Here is a 23,029-nt window from a genome sequence, read left to right as displayed (position 1 = left end):
CAATATTCCCATATCCAAATTCGAGTGTCCCTCTACAGTTATCCTTTTTTTTTTTTTCCTTTTTGTCTTTTTTACTGACCGGTAACGGGATCACAATCCTCGGTGTCGCACCCATACCGGGTACCGGCAACGGGATCGCAACCCTCCGTGTTATGCCCACACCGCGCTCAGCCAGTGAGCGGGAACCGGCCTCCACATGGGATCCGAACCCTCGCTGGGAGTGCCACCGCGCTCCCAAGCAGCGCACTCTCCAGTGCACCACTGGGCCGGCCCTACAGTTATCCTTTTTACCTCCCTATTGTACTTAACATGTCTCTTGTTTCTCTCTGAGTCTACAGTACCACTCTATTCTTGTTCTTTTCCCCCAGATCTAGACACTATATTTGGTCATTTTTGTTGGTTTTCTTTTCTGTTGCCCACCATTTAGCAATGCTGTTTCTCCTGAGCTTACTGTGGAGAAACTCTGAGCAGTCTCACCTTCCCTCGTGGTTTCATTATCCCTGATAAACAGCACCTCTATCTGCTGCTCTCAACCTAAACTTAATACTCCAAGTTCCTGCCTTAGTCAGACACTAAGCCATTGCTATGTGAACTAGTATTATAGTTTCCTACTTGAGATCCTTGATTCTTTCTAATGTTGTTTATTCTTTTCTGTTCTCCACACAACTGCCAAATCTGGTCATGACAATTTGTTTTATCAAGACTTGTAGTAACTGCCTTGCATGTCATGTTAGATAGCACGTCTAGCCCTTGTCAATGGAGGTCCCATCCTCATAGAACTTCTTGCTTGTTTTTCAAAACAATACCATTCCATTTTAGGACTCTGTGTCTTTTCATGTATGTTTTAGCATGTCTGGAAGGTTCTTTGCCTACTGTATTATAGCCAAAAATTTAAATATCTTTTTCATTCAATATCAAGGTCAAATTCCCTCTCTTCTGTGAGAGCTTCTGTAATCAACACAGAAAATGTTACATTTCCCTTTTTCTGTGCTTTCTGAACACTTCGTTTACATCTTCTATTCATGTCCATATGTCTGTCACACCAGACTCTGAATAACTTGAAAAATGCCATATCATCATTATATGTAAAACAATTAGCAGAGTGCCTAGCACATAATAGCTATTTAATAAACAATTGTTGATAGAAACAAAGGAACTTTCTTTATCTTTTTCAACTACATACAGAGTGAATTATATACACAATGTATATTGTATACACAGTAAACTAGAAAAGAGTCAAAAGAAAATAAATAATACATAGTCTTTCTTCCTGTTCCTGTAAGTAGCTGATAACCTCACAGAATATGCATACCTACGCACAAGTATAAAGTGTCTCTGATTTTCATACATAACATATTCCTAAAAAGGAAAAAGTAAAAAAATCTTAAATGTAAATGATAGATCTACATGTTATAAGTGGGGTTAAGTTATAGATAACCGAGTGACATAAAATATCTAATAAGCTGTACCTTTAAACCTCATGTGCAGTAATGTGTTTATACCTTTTTCTACGTGTTCTTAAATTTTACTCTTAAGATTAATGCATAATCATCCAGCTTAAGTTCACTGAGTGTCCAATTGAGGGTAAGGATATGTTAATGTTAGTTAGCATCCTTAGTAATTTCTCTATATGTCTTAATTATATTAATTTCATAAGAATGTTTTTCTTATTTCCACTTCCATCCTATTTTCTTTTGAACATCAAAGAGAAGTGTCATTTAGGTAATTGTACAAATAAATAACAGTATACAAACACAAAACAAAGCTTAAAGATGGTAAAGTGGCTGAAATTAAATTGTTGTAGGAACATCAAGAGTTGTGGTTGTCAGTTGATAGATGATCTTTGGCATTCTAAATACAAAAGTATGTTTTGGAATGTTGTAAGTTATTTGAAAACTTTTGAAAAACAGGTGCTGGACAAAGGAGGCAATAATAATAACTAATAATGTTTACTCTTGACTAGGCACTGTTCTAAGAGTTTTCCATATGGCATCTCATTTAATTCTCGGGTATTATTAGTATCCCCATCTTATAGATGGAGATACTAGCAATCTGAGAAACTAACTAACACACCTACGGTCACACAGATAGCTGCATATAGTGAGTGGCTGAGCTAATATTGAAGCCTGGAAAGTCTTCCTAGAACAATACTCTTCATTATTACCCTCTCCACTCCCTCTTCACTGTCAAAGATAAACAGGAATAGTCTGACCATGATCCTTTAGAACACAGTTTTTATAGTATGTGCTTTCATTTTCTTCCACTTGAGATATTAACTGCATAAATCTGTGAACTGGAGAGGAAACCAAAATGAAAAGGGCAACTTTCAAATTCCATTTTGGCACTTTCCATGAAAAACACCCTAATTTTACTACCTTTGTAGGGAAATGGTGGACCATTCTCATTGTAAACTTTGTGATGATATCTGATCTTTCTATAGTAATGTTGGGCTAGAAAATGAGCCAAAATGCAAAGTAGGAGTCGGTTTCTCTTGGTCTTTATGCAGGTGTGAGAGACAAAGCCCTAGAATTCAGCTGGAGGGAGAGTACAAGATTGAAAGAAGGAAGTGCATCAAAACGGCCTTCCAAATACACTGTAAAGGATTGAAATGAAAACTGGAAGCTGTGCTTCAGATCCTTCTGAGTATTCTGAGGTGGAACAAAGCCTGAGCAAGAAGAGCATGGGTCAGAGCAGGCAGTTGGGAGGTGGCTGGGTGACTTCTAGAAGGGAGTCTGTGGTTGCCACCATTGTTAGGTTTACATGCTTCGGGTATGCATCTGCATAGGTGGGCCAGGTCCTTTGATGTCCACAGAGACAAGGCAGGACTGAATTGAATGACTCCTTATGTGGACATTAAATTGGCTCAAATCACACAAGAGCCTTTAGTGTTTTAGAAATTTCACGTTTTTTTTTCCCATGGGAAAATATTTAGCAGTTATAAATAAACTCAACTGACTGTACTCATAAATCACACTTAATTTCAATATAGCGATTGAAATTATTTAGGTCTGTATGAGAGCAGAAGTTTTACTGTGTCATAAGGATACCTCAAAAAATTTGAAATAATTTGCTTAAAAAGAAAAATTGTATATATGTATCCCCATCCCTGAGATTTATGGTTTTAACCAGTGGCATGCGACTCTGTGAAACCACAAAATATTAGAAATGATCTGTTCCTGCTCAATTATAATTAAGGTGTTAAGACATTCAACCATCTCCCTATAATGTTTGAGTGTATTTGCACAATATGTATGCTCAGAGAAAGGCTCGGCTTCTATCTGTTAATGTAGAGGTTACTGTATTAATAGGTTGCACAGTTCATTGATTTTTAATTAATTTCTAAAAAGACACAGAGGATAACTACTACAGCCCACAGACGTCTCCGTTCTTATTGCAATCCACATCTTTATTGATCGGCCACCTAAGGAGCAGAAGTAATCCATTTTAAGTACACCTTCCTGCGAGAGTGCAGACGCTACAAAATTTACTCCTCCTGTTGTAATCATATTGGCAAGAGGTCAATGGGAAGGGAAGACCGTAGCATGTCTGGTATTCTCTTGATCCAGGCAGATGAGCTTTTTACCCACAATTTATTTAGTAGGCACTCAGAGGCTTCTCACACATGCTGTTAAACTTACATTTTTTTAAAATTTATTTTTTTATTTCCTTAAGAGGACTTTCGAGTCTCAAGAAAGCTGTTCTTTAAATGGAACTTTCCAAAAGATTGTGAAGAGTGGTGAATGAAATTTCTGAAGAAAATTTAGGAAGCAAGAAGAAAAATATCTGTTATGTCTGCCAACCTCAAGAATCTATAAATGGTGTCTCCATTCACTCTCCTTGGTACCCTAATTTTAACATCTGGAGTTTGGCCTAAATGCTGCAGGGTTTGCTTTCCCCCATCCCAGCATAAATATTGTAAGCTTTAAATTTGCTCTACTAACACTATAAAGAAAAATATGCTACTGCCTGGACAGACTTACAAAATTTTGGTCTTATGGTTCATTTAATTTAACCACAAACATGTTTTGAGTGCCAGTTAAAAGCCAGGCAATCTTCAAATTGTTGAAGATGCATAGCTGAATTCACAAATAGTTGGTTTGTAAAGTGCCTCCAGAGACACAATCCTCAGGGAACCCAGCAAAACCAAAGAGGTTTGTTTATAAGCCTTTAATGTTTATTATGTAGAAGAATTTTCTCTTCACAGAATTCTTTGAGTACCATTATCCGTGTAACAGTCATTCAGTTATTTATAGTCTTTTGTTGTTTCCTATATGATTTTTGTGGTCTGTTGAATAGAGTTTTATATAGTTGGTCACACACTGTAAAGGTTAAGATCATTGCCTCTGCAGTCAAGTTGTCTTCAGTCAAATCTTGGTTCTGGTGAGCTTTGTTACCTTTGGGCAAATTATTTTACTTCTTCGTATACCAGTTTCCTCATCTTAGAATGGGAATAATAGTAGTACAGATCTAATTGAGCTCTATGACTTCCTATGTACAAAGAACTTAGAATAGTCCCTGGCAGAGTAAATGCTTAATAAATGTTATCTATTTTATATGTACAAATAGATATAATGACAACATTTACAATTATATTTTGTCTTCCCTGTATGATTTCAGTCTCTTCTAAACTAACAAGAAATCTCTCTGTGTTGTCTTCCACAGTGACTATTACTATTCATTATTTGTCTAGATTCTCCTACACTAAAAGTAGTGCAGAGTAGGAGATTATTTATATTGTTAAGCAGATGTATAGCACAAATACTGGCATTCAGCGTTTTTTGTAATGTCAAAGAGATGGAAGAAAATTTGCTCCCCATCAATAGGGGACTAGACAGTAAATTGACAGTGCATGTGTGTGTTATATATCTGTATGTCTCTGAGTTTGTATGTATATTCAATGCAAAAATGTGAAGCAATAAACTGTATTATTTATAAGGCATAATAAGTAAAACATGGACCCTATGTAATACACAAACTGTGTATGAAAAATAACACAAAACTCCACTTTAAAAAAATATAACCACAAAGAAATGATAAATGTTTGGATGATAGATATGCTAACTATTCTGATTAGATCATTGCACAATGTATACATATATTGAAACAACAAACTGTACCCCATAAACATGTACAATGAAATAAATTAAAATAAAAAACACTTCAAACAAAAAAGATACATATTTAGATAAAATGAAATAAACATATGGATGATGGAATTGGAAGGATATGCATTAAAAACACTGTTGTGGATACTTTTGATGGATAGCGGTATGGGATTTGAGTGGAGAATATAAGGGAACAATCATAGTATGCACAAATTATGGAGTATGATTAGCTAAACATTCTGTGTACCTGAGATCCTAAAAGAAAACAAAGGGAAAAAAAAAGTCACACACATTACTCCTAGAAAATAGTCTCTGACACAGATTTGCTTGTGGGAAGGATTTTTAATTTTTTTTTTCTTTTGGCAAGTGTTGTAAGGAAAACACCTATAAGGTAGTGAGAAAAGCAATATCAGATAGAGGAAATATTGGGTTACAATGAAATCACAACAGAGGTGTCATCCAATCTGATGGGGAGCTGGAATAGGTCTCCATAACCACCCAAATGAGCACCAAAGGAATACAGCCTTTGTTAACTCTGCATCTCCCAATCACTGGATGTGGGCTGCCTCCTGCAAGAGAGGGAAAGACTAACGAAGAGCCCCCTTTGCGGTTGAATTGGGAGTGTCAATGCTCCCAGAAAGATGCAGCTAAAATGGGAGCCGTGAGCAATCACCACTTCCAGCTTAGTGTATGAGTACTGCTATAAACTGGATGACCCCTGCCACCTCATAGGGAAGCTAAATTCCCCACTATAACTGTTGACAGTGGGAAATCCTAATAAGGTAATTGAAAGGTGGAGCCTCAAAGAGGTAATTAGATGGTAGGACTGTGCAGTAGTGAATGGATTAATAATGATGGTCAGGGGCATGATTCTGAGGGCTTTAAAGGAAGAGCACATGAGGTTAGTCTTTCTCTGCTCTGCCATTTTATATCATGTGAGACCCCTGGGTCACTATCGCCACCACCAAGACCCTCACCAGGTGTGCTCCCTGGACGTTGGATTTCCCAGCCTCCAAAACTGTAAGAAGAACCTTAGTCCTGAAGAGGTTTCTGGGCAGTACACACAGGATCTACTACATGCAAGTTTGTATGCACAAACACACGTGTGAGCACACACACTCACATATGTTATTTTGAACAAATAACACAAAATAAAATGACAGAAATTTGGTTGTCCTCAGTATTCCAGAATCTTCCTAAGAACTACAATTTAACCAAGCCTCTTGAGGATCATAACTGCAATTATTGAAGTAGAGAATTAATCATGAATATTAACTTCAAGCCAGCCCAAGATAGCCCTGTGAATCTGCTTTTCTTCCTCTAAGCAGAATAATAAGAACATTCAGGGACAAATAGAATGAGAAACAGAAGTTGCTACACCTAGCAATGCTGAGTAACCAATGGGTGTTTCAATTGACTGCCTTTTCTTTTCCTTACAGTGGTCAAATTGCATTTTTAATAAGAAGGATGAACTTGATGTTAATTATTAATAAGTTCATGGTGTCTTAGAATATTGAATATTCTAGGTGTTTTAAAAACATTAAGCCATTAGAAACTATAAGTATCTTCATTTAATGGATAAGGAAAGTGAAACATACTAACGTATTCACTGCCAAAGTTCACACAACTGGTAAGTAGCCAGGGTTTATTTCTAGAGTCTGACATCTTAAACTTAGGATGCGCTAAAATGACTCACTAAAACACATTCATGGCTCTCACTAAGCATTTGAAGGGAGATATCTACTCTACCTCTTTAATGTTCTCTGTGTCTATTATTGGCCCACAATTTAATATTTCAGGTAGATGTATTTTATAGTTCCATCTATCATGGAATGAAAATTTAAAGCTAGAGGTAACCTCAGAGATCATTTATGCCAATCTGTCACTTTTATAGCAGAGGTAAAATGAGTACCTGTGGTCATAAACCTAGTTAGGAATACGTCCAGGACTTCTATCTCACAACACTCAGTTCTGTGTTCTTTCTATTCTGTCATGACACAAACCAGCTTCTGCTGGTCGGAAAGACTTCTCAGTTGATTTCTATTACAGAGACCCCTTAGTTTCCCTTCATGCACTATTTAGATAAAATCAGTTACTCTATCCAGAAAAGATCCCTTTCTTTCCTTGAACATGCTCATAGGTTTAGCATTAACAGGAGTAAGCATTGTAGTTGATTTTTTTTATCCTCAGGCATAGAATTTCTTTTAGAAGGAAAGGTGGAACTGAGGAGAAATTTTCATCTGAAGCTAGATTTCCTGAAGCTTCCTGTTATTAAGAAAGCTTTAGGTTATTACAATGAAATAGAAAAATATATATTCTTGCTAACTACAGAGATTAATGTCTATGAGAGCTGACTGCAGCTTGAAATTTTTAGCTTCAAACATGTATTTGATGAAATTGTCGCATGGCCAATATGTGAGAAGCAAATATTTATTGTCAGAAATAATCCAGTCTCTCTTGACTTCTTAAAGCTTCCTGCAGCTGGGCAGAATACACTTTTACATTGACTTAAAACATAATAATAATGCTTTTTTTGCTAGAGAATTGTGACTCAAATATCACAAGATTGAAAAGAAGGTTATTGCCAGGTATTCATCAATACTGATATTTTAAAATTAAGTAATTCATTGACTTTTTTCTACAGAGCAATTTATATGAGTTGATTCTAAACAGAGATTAAAACTTTAAGTTCAATTCTAATAAAATCTTCCTTGGATTTAGTATTAAAGTGCATTTCTGAAAATCAAGAGTAAAATTTGACTTTGTCTAGCTAGTTTGTATTTACTGTGATGCACACTTTAAGAGGTATGAGCAAAACTTAAAATAAGTAAGTATTCTTTGAAAACTGACTATGGCATATATACAAGGTAGGAAAAATGGTAAAATTATGAATAGTATGGACAATGTAAATTCTGGATAGTTTGGATAAAATAAGACTTGTAGCACTTGATCATGAAGCAGACAAAATGCCCCTGAAACACATCTACCTAAAACTCCCCGCCCTGTTGTGTGATACAGGACATATAGGTTGGTATATCAATTCAACTCTTTTATCAACCCAGTGCAAAATACTCCACAGCACTGAAGACTTAGATCTACCTGTTTATGATCTTTATCTACACTAAATTCCTGAATATAGTTATGGAGGGTACCAAATCTTTTAATATATTCCCTAATTTTTCTTTCTCCTTACATGACAGCATCCTCAGGTGAATCATTTTTGAAATAATGCTTTGAGTAATAATCATTCTGAAATTTGTATCCATACATTAATCATGATAGGTAGGTTATGGGTATATGTATCACAATTATTGAACGCCCACTGAGATATATTACCTGAGGTTTACAGATTCTCTAAAATAGGCAATTAAAATTAATGAGAGCAATTCTTGTGCATTCTAGGATTGTTAACATCTGTCTGTAGAACAATAACAAAGGTTTGCAGGTTTTGCACTCTCACTACATGCCAGTTACTATTTAAGTACTTTACATGTACTAATTTATTTAATCCTCACAAGAACCTATGGGATAGGTGTTATTATCCACATTTAAACCTGTAGGATAGGTACTTTATGCTCATTTAGAGAGAAGGAAAGTGATGACAGAGAGGTTAAATAACTAGCCCAGAGTCACAGAGCCAGAATATAGCAGAGCTGGGGTTTGAACCAGGCAATTGACTCCAGAATCTACACTCATACCTACTCCACCATTGTGCATAACTTGTGGCCAAAGCAAGAAAGGAGTCTCCAAATTACACAATTAAAATCTGCTAAACTACAAAAGGTACTATAGTTTAGCTGGATTTTATTTATTTATTTATTACTTGTGTTTTAATTGAAACATAATTGCATATTTGTGGGATACAGAGTTGACTCTCAGTATTTGTGTCCAATACATGATGATCAAACCAGTATTATTAGCATGTTCATCGTTATAAATCATAATTATTCTTTGTGTCCAGGACCCAATTTCTCCCTAACCTTCCTTCTCCTCTCCCTTCCCCCCTCTAGTAGTCATAGTTCTGTTCTCTCCTTCTGAAAGTTTAATGTATTATTGTGGTCTTCCTTTCTTTCCCTTCCTTCCTTCCTTCCCCCATCTCTTCCTTCCTTCCTTCCTTCCTTAGCTCCCACTTAGAGTGAGGACATGCGGTATTTCTCTGGATTTTAAATATAAATTTAAAAATATGTCAATCACCTGCATTATATCCTGAAATTCACAGAAATATCTGATAATATTTTTTTCATTACTAGGATATGTTAAAGCTATATAACTTCACCATGTACATAAATTTCTACATGTCCACATGATTCTGTGACCTGTCAAGAGAGGGAATAAGCTTAAATGTGTAGACTTTAGGATCCCACAACAAGGGATCAAATCCCACTTCTACCATTCATTAACAAGATGATTTTGAGCAAGTCACTTGACTTCTCTTAGCCTTCGGTTTCTAATATTTAAAATGGGATGAAAACAGTGTGCATCTCATAGGATTAGGTTAACCAACCAATGTAGATGCATTTACTTTAATGTTTATGTGTTCTAAGTACAGGGTCAATGTTAGCTGTGATTGTTGTCGGTGTAAGCATTACCATAATGTACTTCACCGAGGTGACATTGCATGGATATGGGAGTTGCTACAAGCAGAGTAGAAGGTGTCTTTTTCAACCAATGCAATACCCTCTGTCATCACAAATGACCCCCTTTATTCATCTTCAAACTTCTAGGGACTTCATTCAGTTTTATTTTGTCACTTCTATTTCTAATAACTGTCTGCCTCCTTAGTTGCACCACACTTCATTTTGAAGGAATCTAGCAGAGAATGTGACTCTAATGAGACCTTCCCATAAGATAATGCTATCTTAATGACTGTGATGTAGAGAAACCTATTGTGAGCAATCCATAGATGATTCAACACTAATTCAGGGTGTAAAGTAAGACTAAGGTGGCAGTCACCATTAATGATTTGAAAGTATCCATCTGCACAATGATGTGTCATTGTTACAAAGCAACCAAACAAATATATTTTGATGGTTTGGTAATTATATAGATGCTTTTGTTTTTATTGCTTTTAATGATGGCCTGGTAGGTGGAGGAAACTTATAGAGAGATTGTCACCTGATTTCCTAAATTGAGTTCTCATTATTTTTGAAGAAAATACTTTTTATGGAAAAATTGTATTAAGTTTCAGAATAGTCTGTCACCTGCTGAGGCTTTAAAAAACTTCTGGAGTTCTAAGAGTTTTGCTTTATTATAGAACACATCATTAGAGTGTCTTAGTCTGTTCAAGATGCTATAACAAAAGGCCATAAACTGGGTATTTTAGAAACAACAGAAATTTATTTCTCTAGGTTCTGGAGAGTGTGAAGTCCAAAATTAGGGTGCCAGCAAATTTTCTGTCTGGTGAGGACATACTTTCTGGTTGTTCATAGCCACTATAACCTCACATGGATGAAAAAATGAGAGATTTCTCTGGGGTCTTTTTTATAAGGGCACTAATACCACTCATGAGACTCTGCCTTTATAACTTAATCAACTGTCAAAGTCACCACCTCATAATATCATCACTTTGGGAGTTAGAATTTCAACATATGAATTTGTAGGGGACATGAACATTCAAACCTTAAGTTTTTTGGTGAATGTGAGTTAGTTCTCTGTTAGTAAAGTATATATCACTATTCCTGCACATGTTTAAGAAATATATAAATGATATTTCATATTAGGATGATATTTAATTCAAGGAGTCATTATCCACCGAGATTACAAAAGTCAATAAAAAACCAAAATAACTCTCAATTTACTGTCCTTTATTATTCAGTTACCAAGAATGATTATTTTATTTTATAAAATATACCTTGAAATAATCCTCTCCATGGTATTCCTTCTGGCCTAATTTATTTGAAGAGTCAGACATTCATGCATGTAGGACTCAACTGAGTATCATAAATGATAAAAGCAGAATTCCTGGGAAATAATAGTGAGTGGTGGGATGCTGGAACACTGGAGATCAGCTGTCCTCAATAAAATATAGTAGGTACTCAGCTAAAGAGAAAGATCAACTGATGGTCAGTCTGCAAACTAAGGAAAAAATCTGGAAAGCGTATCTAGCTCATGGACTGCCAATTTTCAACCTTTATTTTACATCTTCATCACCTCCCATCTGTATTATGGAAGTAGTTCCTGCTTTCAGCTACATTTGTGTCCAGTTGTACTGGCACCAGAATGATGTTTTGAAGTCCAACAATAATCGTGTTACTTCCCTTCTTAAAAACAAGTTCCACATTGCCACATTGAATACTGCCCAAATTCTCTGCCATGACATATGAGGGGTCCTCAAAAAGTTCATGGAAAGATTTGTATTAGCTTTTAATTCCATATTTCCACAAACTTTTTAACGTAACCTCTTATAAGGAGTCTTCTTGGTTCTGGCTTCTTTTCACTTTTTCAGTCTCCCTGCTCACCACTGCCCCTCCTTCATGCATTCCACTTCAGAAATACATCATTACGTTCCTTTGTCCGAGTGCACCATGTTACTGATACCCTGTGTTTGTTCTCTCCACCTGCAATTTCTCCCTCTTCTGTCCAACTGGTGGACATCATTCAAGACTTACTTAGGTCTTGGTACCTCTGAAGTCTTTCCTCTCATGCACACTTGCTAGGCTATACCACCAAGGGGCCTCAGAATGCTCTTACCACTTTCTTTAAATGCCTCACGTGCATCACACCTACCTATTTGAGTTTTTCTTCTATATCTTCTCACTTTATTGGTTAGCTTCTGTCTTCCTTTAATTCACAGACCTTACCTGAGTCTTTTTGTCTCCCCAGTGTCTAACACAGTTCCTAGCACACAGTGTGTGTTCTATAATTGTGTGTGAACATAAATATTAATCTGTTGCCAACGTGCTTTCCTTTTTCTGATATGAAGGTGGTAAGAAAGAGAATAATGAATGTTTTTGTGGACATTTCTTACAGGGACAAAATTATTTTAGGAGACATGAAAATACTTTATCACCAAAGCAATAAGTTTATTTTTTGATCCTTTAAGTCATATAAGGGCTATGTGTTTCAGAATCACCTTATTCCAGGAATTTCAAATTTGATGTACTCAAACAGAAAGCATCGGTTAGGAAAGAAGGCAAAAATACCATAAATCCGAGTTGTGGTTGATTTCAGAAAACATTAATACATACAGTGTCACCCAACTGCTGACTGATTGAACCATATCAGGCAGTATCTCCACTAGTTGTACTTAATGGGTATTTATATGGAGTTTGGCTCATGATGCTGTTTGAAGCAATCTTCTCTTTATATTACACTGGGTATACGGTTCATAATTTTTTGACCTGTGTGATTTATGTGTCTGTTTTCTACAGCTTTTGTTTTGATATCAGAAACCATTAATCCTTCAAAGTCCTGCAGTTGTAATGTTAACTGTCAGCAGTATTGATTTGCAACTGGTGTGAAAGTATGCTTCAGCCTTTTTTTAATAATTCTGATTTGTTTTTGAATGATGACTTTTTTACCACCAAAATCACCAAATACAGAATTTCTCATAATTCATCATTAAAGTATGTCCACTCTAATTTATACAGGCATCTGAGCTTATTTCCTTGGTTTTACATAAACCTTTTAGCAGACGGTATGTTTACTAATTTATTTAGTTAAGGATAGTGTTTATTATTCCATATCTGCCCACTTGATTGATTAGCTCCTGTCCTCCTTTAATGCACAGACCTTATCTGAGACTTTTTTGTCTCACCAATGTCTAGCACAGTGCTCAGAACATTGTATGTGTTCTGTAATTGTGTGTGGATCTAAACATTAACCTGTTGCCAACATTCTCTTAGCTTCCCTACTGCTGAAGTACAATTAACAAAATAATTATTATTTCTACAGATTATTTTTGAAAATGTGTAGATATTAATATATAATATATACATGTATGTGTGTTTGTATGTGTATATATTGCTGGAGAGATTCAGCTATATCTCTTGTTGCGATCAGCAATAAATTTTATTTTTAATCTCCTTATATGTTTTATGAAGACAACATATTAAAGACTAATTTGGAGGTCATTATAAACTATGTAATTTCACTTGTGGGTTCTTATGACTACTAACGTGATAAAAGCCTTTTTAAGAATTATAGGCTTTTAAGGCCCCTAGGGCATACTACATTTTGTACATAATTACTAAAGTAATATGTCTTCAGCCTTGATAGACTCTATGATGGTAATTTGGGCACCATTAAAACTCAAATGAAATATTTTTTAAAATTAATGTTAGGTGTATTTGTTTGGAGTGGGTATGCAAGGGGAAGTTGATATGAAGCAGAATTTACTGAGAATAAAATGATTAGGATTCTGTGGGTCAATCCAAGTATGTGCACTAAGAAACCTGCATATCTCACTAATGAAAATGTTTGCAGGAGGATATCAAGTCTCTGGGAAAAAATAATATAACATTTAGCTCATGAGCAGATAATTCATTCTTATTTATAGGACTTTAAGGGAAAAAGGACAAAATCTATTTGTGATTTGCTCCCCATGCCCAAGGTTCTCTCTAATTTTGAAAGTATTCCAGGATTCTGGCTTCACTTAAAGAAAGCAAGCACTTTCAGCTGAATGCTAAGAGACTCCTTTTTTAGAATATGAAAAAAAAAAAAAAAAAACCTAGGCATTAACAGTCACTGAAGAACTTGGTGTTTTTCAGGGAATGATGTACCTGGAAGAAAGACGGCTTGTTCATCGGGATTTGGCAGCCCGTAATGTCTTAGTGAAATCTCCAAACCATGTGAAAATCACAGATTTTGGACTAGCCAGACTCTTGGAAGGAGATGAAAAAGAATACAATGCCGATGGAGGAAAGGTGGGTATCTTTTTGAGAGCAATATTGCTTGAAAATATAGAGTAATATCCATTTACATCCTTATATTTTGTAGGAAGAAACCAATACACCTAAAGTTTAGAAGATTATAAACCTTCTACCATTTGCCTTTTCTCCTGCCCAGGGTCAAAAAATATAGCATATATAAGAGCTTTCATTTCTCAAAAGCAGCTAAAAGAAGGTGATGCATGTCTGGACCTGGGTGGTCTTCATGTTAGCTCCAGTGATGGGAAGTAAATGAATCCTCAGGGACTCTGGAAATTAAACTTTAATACAAGATCTCCAGAGAGACACAACTCCTCTCTCATAGACTATAGAGAAGCTTGGCTATGATTCATTGGTAGGATGCTCCCAATTTAACTACTAATCCCCCTGCACCAGATACAACAAATTCCTCTTATCTGGCTTTTTGTTTTGTTTTGTTTTGTTTTTAGCTTCTATCATAGTGTATAATTTACCTACAGTATTTGTTATCTGACTCCCTCAACTAGAATGTAAGTGCTCTGTCCCAGAGTTCTAAACAGAGTCACTGCCTTGTCTACCTTTTCTACCTCTCCATCCTCCGCCCCTGCAACAAATGTGTTCCTGCCTCTCCCGCTCTGCATATGGTCTCAGCCCATGCCTTAGTTCCAGCTCTTGTATTTCCTCATTAAGTTTTCCATTCCTGCCTACCTATAAGCTCACACTAACAAAAAATAGTTATTCACATGTCATATACATATGTGTATTAAGTATCTTGTCATGGGTGTCCCAATACTCTTGTATATTACAAATACTTTGCAATGATTGGCTTCCAAATGCTTAACATTGATTTTTATCCTAAACTCTTATATAACTGCCCATATCCAAATCTTATTGAAAGGTAAAACAACACAGACATATTAAAAAAAAAAAAAAAAAGAACTTCAGTTTTGAGGAATTATCTGACCTTTCCTTGATTTTATTCACCTATTTTGCCTGTTTACTACCAAATTGCAGTAGTTTGAGACCACAGCTTTGAAATTCACAACAAGATTGCACAGAGGTAGAAGTCTATAAATCACATAACTTCACTTGTCTTGAGAACATAAGATTTGAGGCATAAGATTTGTCTAAAGCAAGATTCATTATAGCTTTAAATGCCTGGCAACCATTAAGTCTTTATCAAGCCAACTGTGATTTAAACTTACTTCTTTAGCACAATGTCCGTAGTTCATAAAGTCTGCTAACTCCTTGCCCATAGGGAAATTGCTTTCAATGTGTCTTCTGTTCCCTTTCACTGAATACCATGATTCTGTCATAGAGTTACCTTGGTGTCACCTTGGTGAGCAGCCAACCTCATGATTTCAAAGGTCTATTTAGTTTTAAGCTTTCAACTGCAAAGTAGAAGTGTTTATCTTTATTCCATAGAATCTAATTATATTCCCAGCTATATAATGCTGGGAAACTCATTCTGCTGACCCATCATCAGCAGAATATGTGGGTTGCACTGTTTTTCTTGTACTGATGATGGATTTGTGCTGATTCTCTCACATTCTTTTATATAGTTCCTATTTTTAAAATGGTACATGTTTTCAATACTGGCTAACCAAGATGAGGGAGGTCATTTGTGGCTGGGGAACAAAGCAATGCTAACTTTGGAATCCATAATTTGGGGCATTTTAGTGACCAATCATATGAGAGGAGAAGGGTGGGGGCAAGTGTAGAAAGAATGCATTATACTAGTTGACCAAAACGTGTCTGAGGTGAAAAGGGATAACTGAAAATGTAAGGAATCTCATTTTCTTGAAAAAAATATAGTATGAACACAGTTTTAGAAACATGTGCATTAAATGTTTAAATTTGATAGTATCAGTCATAACATTAACTAGTAACTTAATTACTAAACATTAAGAACTATAGAACTATTTTATTATTTTAATTTTCACTGTTTATGAAGCTTTTTTTTTTAAAAAAAGTATAGTTTTAAATTAATTCACTTTATGAATTTTATAAATTTCAATTCATTTTTTTCTTATATTGAAAAATATATCTATTCACACACAGTGTAAAAATATAATTGGGGCCAGTCCAATGACTTGCATTTAAGAAATAAATATAAAAATGACTTGTTATGTAATTATAAAACTTTTACTTTTTATTTCTCTATAGATGCCAATTAAATGGATGGCTCTGGAGTGTATTCATTATAGGAAATTCACACATCAAAGTGACGTTTGGAGCTATGGTAAATAAATCTTCCTTGTGAATTACAGCTTTTAAGGCAAAAATAAATGTTAAATTCATGTAAAATGTCTTAATCAGAATTACTTTATTATGTTAGAAATACCGATTTATGTACCTCATTTCCTAAAGGAATTAACTCTTACTCTCTCATTTAAAAACAAAAGAAAAACACTCTAAATAGCATTGTTAACTGTCCTTTTTGTTATTCCTCATTCTTTAAAATGTAGTATTCTAATATCTCTGCTGAATTGTTTGCCATAAGCTCTGTTTGGTAGCAACTTGTCTGATGATATGGATAGAAAAAAAACAGCCAATTTTAGTTTAGGGACAATTTCAGAAAAATCTCACAGCCTTAATTTTTAACTATTCTTTGAAAACATATCTCCAAATACAATGAATGTTAAAAAACAAAAATAAAAGTAACTTTGTTTGTTTTGGTTATGGGAATTTCTGTTCTGCAGTAGAAAATGGAGATTATTGTCATGAGAAAGAATAATTACTGAAAGTAGTGACAGTGGTGAACAAGAGGGCAGAGGGAAGAGGAAAGACTGCTAATTGCAACTTTAATTTTGATTTACAGACTACTTTTGGAAATGTTAGAGAGTGAATGTTATGAACGAGAAAAGAGTGATATTTATAATTAGAAAATTTATTTTACTGTGTTTTACTCAATTATCGAGATGGGCTATTTACCATTATGTCTGGCTACTTCTCAAGTCTAGTATTAGCAAAAAGAGTCAACGCCTTTTCTAAGTTTAAATATACCATATAAAACTAGCATGTCTTACAAATAAAGAGTACAATGCCTGTTTAACTAAAAAGGGTGGTAGTGGGATTTAAAAGTATGGCACAATTTATTTTACTCAAATTTAAGCTTAGTTTTACCTTTTTTTTTTTTTTAATTCTTAGAAAAAAATTTAAGCAATCCAAACTTATACTTCTTATCTTGGAAAGAATTAATATATTTTAAAAAATTATTTGACATTTTAATAAGGTGGGTTTCCCCCCCACATGTGTGTGCCAAAAGAGGTGTTAAAATTTCCATGAAGGCCTCATGAATTCTATTCATTTTAGAAGCAGAAAATGTCATGTGTTTGAGGTTTAGACAAATACAGGAGGAATGCTTGACAAAAGTTAGTTGTTAATCTACAGGAAGTATTAAAAAGAAAACAAATCTACCATGTATGTGATAGTTTTATATATGATACGATTCAGATTAGCATGTGGATTAGAATTTCTATATTACATAATATAAATTAGTATATATATGAGGGTACTTCAAAAAGTAAATGAAAAAATACAATTGGAAGATAGAACAAATCTTTCCATAAACTTTTTGTGGTACCCTCATAATATATGATATAGATAAATTTATATATTGCATATATTATGACAGATTTATATATTATCAGTAACAATTTGATATGTTTTTAATAAATATATACTTAATTTTTTTCTTTTTCTTTTTTCTACTTATGTTTCTCTAAAATAGATGTGACAATCTTCTGCAGGCAAACTTAAATGATGTCAAGTAAATAAATAACTATATATAAATGTTGGCAGAACAGTCATACGTTTAATGGTAAAGTTTGCCTTTGGAGGAAAATTCTGTTACTCAGGCTATAATTTTTTTTTTTTTTCGTAATGATGCGCAAAATCCCAGGAGCTGTTCAGTGAAAATAAATAGAAGGTAGATAGATAGGGATAGACGGTACTCTGTTTTGAAACACAGCCCAGGTCATCAACCCATACTTCTAAGGCATTTTAAGAATTTTATGGTATATCATAGTTGATTGCAAAAGGCATAAAAGGCAGAGAAAGCTACATAATCTTGTTTACAGTGCACTTTTTGGAAAAGTATCACTGGCTGCATCGTTATTTTTATGTAAATAAATATGCATCAGCTATGATATACCCCTTCAGATGACAGAATTACAGTGTAAATTTTCAGGATGTTTTGGATTTAATTTTTCTGGGATTGTCCTTTTACATGAAACCATCATTGTTTAGCCCTATCTTGTCATCACCCTTGCAAAGATATAATTGGAGTAATATTGGAAGAAGTGAGGGATTTGATGTTTCAGCTTTTGTTTTTTTATTTATATGCTTCTGTTGATTATATTTTCTGTTATTTTGATTTGTAATTGCTTTACATGTATCTTGCTTATATTGGAAGTTCTGAGAGAGAAGTAAGAGCATCCATTCTTTCTTTTATTACTGCCTACATAAGTCAGTAAAATGTCCTCATTAAATTTATAGTCTATAAGTGACAATGAGAAATGGACAGTCATCTACTTCTCAGCTTGTTCCAGCCTGCCTCATGGACACTGAATTTTACTTTTTGTCTCTATGGAGCCTTTCCTTACTATACAACAGTAAGGATTTAATAAGGATCAACCAGTTAAATTTTGTCACTAGTTACATGTTTACGTTATACCAAAAAAATCAAAAGGTGTCAATATTAACCAAAAAAATCAGATAGTAGTTAATAATTTTATTATGAAAGATAATTTGAAGTTCACACATACTTTCATATTTTAAGCTTTGCATTTTTATTACCAGGCAATGATAACTGTTATAGACTAAGAAAAGACTTCAGTTTGAACAAATAATTCATTACAGATGGCAGTGGATAAGAAAAACTAGTCCTAATTGATGGATTTTATGTTAAAAGATGTCTGTATATATGTATCACCCAAATTTCATTTGTAGTACCTTTGTGCCCAGCTGGCTATTTTTGAACTTTAAAATCTTTATTCTTAAGAAACATGTAACTTTTTAGTTATGTAATTATTATATAATAAAGAGATTTATAGTGTGCATAGTATTGTCTAAATCAGAATCATTACTTTTTATCAAAACTGACTTTTGCAGACTAACATTTAAGGTATTTACTTTTTCAGAGGAAATCAGTGTTCTAGGGACTCAAAGTGATTTCATTACCTAGGAAACACCATTCTTGATTCCCTACAGTGCTATGGATGTCTACTTCACATGTCTGATGTCTTACATATGGCTCTTTCCTCACTCAGGCTCTCATGCATGCTAAACAAATAAATCTGTTTTATTCCATCTGTTTTCTTTCTGTTAGTTAAAAAGAGAGCCGTGATTCTTTACCATAACATAAGGAAATCATTCTGGAACCCCAGTTTATCCTCTTAGAAACTTTATAGCAAAGATAGTAATCTCAGTATTATTCCTGTCAGATTTTACCTGCAATCATATTAATTTGGTGCTGAATACATGTAATATAGTAAATTAATTGTTTTATGGGCTGTAATGTGTTGTAATGAAACATAACTTCGATCAGCAAACATTAGCATTACTTATAATTAGAAATAGGGAACAGATTCTGTATTCTGATGTCCACTATAAATTGTTTCTGCTACTCACCAAGAATTCCAATACAATAATACTAGAATTGAATTCTCCCACAAAGATTTTGGCATTTGGGGTTCTCAGAATGGATATACAAATCTGAAAAGCCTGTTTTTAGGTTCTGTTTTGATTGGTCTTTAAGACACATTCTTTTGACACTGGCATATTGCCAGTTTGTTCAAAATATGTTGTTAACATGCTTATGGAAGAATTTGATCTTCTATTTAGGAGTCACTATATGGGAACTGATGACCTTTGGAGGAAAACCCTATGATGGAATTCCAACCCGAGAAATCCCTGATTTATTAGAGAAAGGAGAACGTTTGCCTCAGCCTCCCATCTGCACTATTGATGTTTACATGGTCATGGTCAAATGTAAGATTGCAAAATTATTTTATAATCACCGTCATCATTCCTAGTAGTAGTACAGATTATTCTACTCACATAATGTTTCTCTATATTGAAAAATATAACGGTTCAAAAATAATTATGAAAGGAGCATGTAAACACCTATTTGTTATTATTATTATTAATATAAAGTAATATTACGCTTCCATGCTATGAAGTAAAAATTATATGACTCTTACTCTTCTTATAATTTCCATGACAATCAAATTGTCTGTCATAAAGACATATAATTAGTCACATTAATGTTATTGCTAACATTAATGGTAATAATAATGTAGCAATCTTTATGGGAAAATATCAGACTAAATAAATGATCTAAACATAAAGAAAGCAAGCTTGAAACTGATAGCTTAAAAATGAATTAAATAAAAATAGGTTTACCAGTTTTGTCAAGAGGAAAGTAGCAGAGTAGGGTAGGAAGTGGGAAGAAATGAATCTACGTTGCACTAAAAAGTTATGAATGTTTACTTTTTTCAATTTGATTATTTGTTTCCATCAGGCTCTCTTACTTGTCTTTCCTCGTCCTGTGCTCCAGACACACATGTATTGCAAATGTGTTTTGGAAGCCTAGGCCCTTAATTTATGCAGAATTAGAGAAGTCTCTGGAGTTTCTGATTTAAATTAAGTGAGATTAACAGGCGGCAATCTCTCTTGTATAATCCAGGGTTTTCTCCTTTTGATTTACACAGGGTGAGCAAAGAAACAAACTGGTGAAGGTGAATAAGCATCTTATTAATAAGAGACTTTGGACCCAGGTCTGCTCAGATTTATATTCATGACATGTGTGATACATTCTGACAGTGAGAGAAGAAATAAAAAATGTTCTTTGCAGTGCCGGGCAGAATGCCCTTTTCTTTAAGCATAGTTCTATTTACCTAATATTTAGTTAGAAAGAAACCAATACCTCACTGCAAAGTTAACCTTTTTTGGCTGCAATAATTCTAGAAACACCTATTTTCTCATTAGCATCTTGGCATGAACAAGCATTTTTTTAAAAAAATGAATACAAATAGAATATAGAACATTAGAGCTTTGTTAGGAGAGAAAAATACAGGTGACATTAATAATACATAAAATGACACCCAAAGAATTTTCAGAACAGGAATAAAAATTTAACTCCCAGAGAAGGGAAAAACAAGATTTATAGCTTTACTTGATCAAACTTTGTTGGTTGATATCTATGAAGAATGTTTAAAAACATGCATGTATTATGCAATTTGATCCTGTAACCAGCACAGGAGATAATTTAGACACTGATGAAATGATGTAAAACCGGGAAAAACTTTACCTGATAGATAGATTTACTTTTTTTTTTTTTTAATTCAGGGTTTTAATACTTAAGGAAAAGCAAGGAAATCATGGAAAACTGGGTGCTTTTATTCTTATATCTCATCAACTAAACAGAGATAAGGTCCACTTTATCTAGACTCCCAGCTAAAGAATAATACATACCTTGAAAAATTGTTGATAGTATTTTTGTGCTGGAAAGGCTAGTACTAAGATAAACTAATGGCTATTGCTGAACAAACATCACTGAATACTTTGTATTTGTTTTTGGGGTTTTTTTTTTTTTTTTTTAAATTTCCACAGGAAAGAAGTAGCATGAGAAAGTTGTTTTCTATTCCTTTTTATCCCACTTGTGCCAGTGCACAGCATTTTGACTAAATCTTTTCTCCCATGTCACTCCTGATACAAAAAAATAAATTATAGTCCAACCACTTCATCTATAACCATCAAAGACAATTTAAAGATTTGAGATTCTGTAAGTTCCCATATTTAGCTTAGGTTCTATTTTCTAGGAAAAAAAAAATTTAAATCAGACTAACAAAATACAAATTTTATACATTATTTCATAGAATATTACATTTAGTTATAAATATCAACAAATTGAGATAGAGCCTTACTTGTTGGATTGTTTCTTTCATTAGCTTTCTTTGTTTTTCAGATCATTACTATTAATATTTTCTCACACTTTAGCCTATATTTTCACAAAATTTAAAACTCACTTCTTTTTACTAATTATGGATACGGCAACATTTTTATGGTGTGTAAATTTCCAGGTTGGATGATCGATGCTGACAGTAGACCTAAATTCAAGGAACTGGCTGCTGAATTTTCAAGGATGGCTCGAGACCCTCAAAGATACCTAGTTATTCAGGTACATTTGTCTTATGCTTTTAAGACTATCTCAATCGTAAACTCACTACAGAATATGAATAATATCTGGACTTTGGAACTGTGGAAACTGTTTTTTTGAAACCACTAATATATTGATTAACTAAACAGACTATCATGTGAAGCAACTTACAGAAAAAAGCTTTTTACTCATGGCAGAACTAGCTCTAATCACCTTCCCTTAGTATTCATGTAACTCTGCTATTGAACAGCCAGGTAATTATGATTATCCATATTCATGGAGAGGTCTTTATCCTCAGACAAGATTTCTAGCATTCTGCTTTTTAATACCATTATGTGTATGTTGTGTTCATTATTATAACTTCCCTTTTCAGAATCAAGAAAGATGGATTTTTGTTTTCACCTTTTCTATGTTTGAAAACAATCAATCAAAAGCTTCAGTATATTAGCATTTAATTTCCTGGAAAAATATTTTAAACTATGTTTTATTGGGGAAGATATGCAGTATTCAAGCAATAACTCAAATCAAATGAATTGATGCACATATGAATCAAATAACAGGCCATAAAAATATTTTATGTTTAACATTAGAAAAAAATGGGTTGGATAACATAAAAATGATAATATATTTCTCTACAATTATTTTCACCTAAACCATAAAAAGTCGATCTTGGACTACATTGAATTATGTTTTCTCCATAAAACAAGGTAGCCTTTATTTTCATATCGATAGACTGATATGAAGATATAAAAACCATATATATTATTTTTTCCATTGGCAGCTGGCAGGTAGGAGGATCCGAACCCTTGACCTTGGTGTTATCAGCACTAACCCTAACCAGCTGAACAAACTGACAACCTAAAAGCCAAGATTTAGAACTTTTTCCCCCAAATGAACTTTCATGAACTGAAATT

The 23,029-nt window shown here is 34.0% G+C and overlaps 1 protein-coding gene across 1 annotated transcript in view; it reads left to right on the top strand.

Moving 5' to 3' along the window:
* The window catches only part of LOC103591753 (receptor tyrosine-protein kinase erbB-4), a gene marked incomplete at its 5' end in the record, with an annotated part of 227,738 nt that overhangs the window by 163,043 nt on the left and 41,666 nt on the right, over positions 1-23,029 (top strand). Inside the window, 4 exons of the mRNA XM_008574265.1 lie at positions 13,814-13,969; positions 16,118-16,193; positions 19,799-19,945; positions 22,039-22,136. Coding sequence (XP_008572487.1) covers positions 13,814-13,969; positions 16,118-16,193; positions 19,799-19,945; positions 22,039-22,136 — 477 coding nt within the window. The remainder of the gene's footprint in view (positions 1-13,813; positions 13,970-16,117; positions 16,194-19,798; positions 19,946-22,038; positions 22,137-23,029) is intronic.

This window comes from Galeopterus variegatus, unplaced genomic scaffold (assembly GCF_000696425.1).
Source record: "Galeopterus variegatus unplaced genomic scaffold, G_variegatus-3.0.2 Scaffold1024, whole genome shotgun sequence".
NCBI lineage: Eukaryota > Metazoa > Chordata > Mammalia > Dermoptera > Cynocephalidae > Galeopterus > Galeopterus variegatus.
Note: the sequence above shows the minus strand (reverse complement) of the source record. Positions and strands in the feature narration are given on the sequence as shown.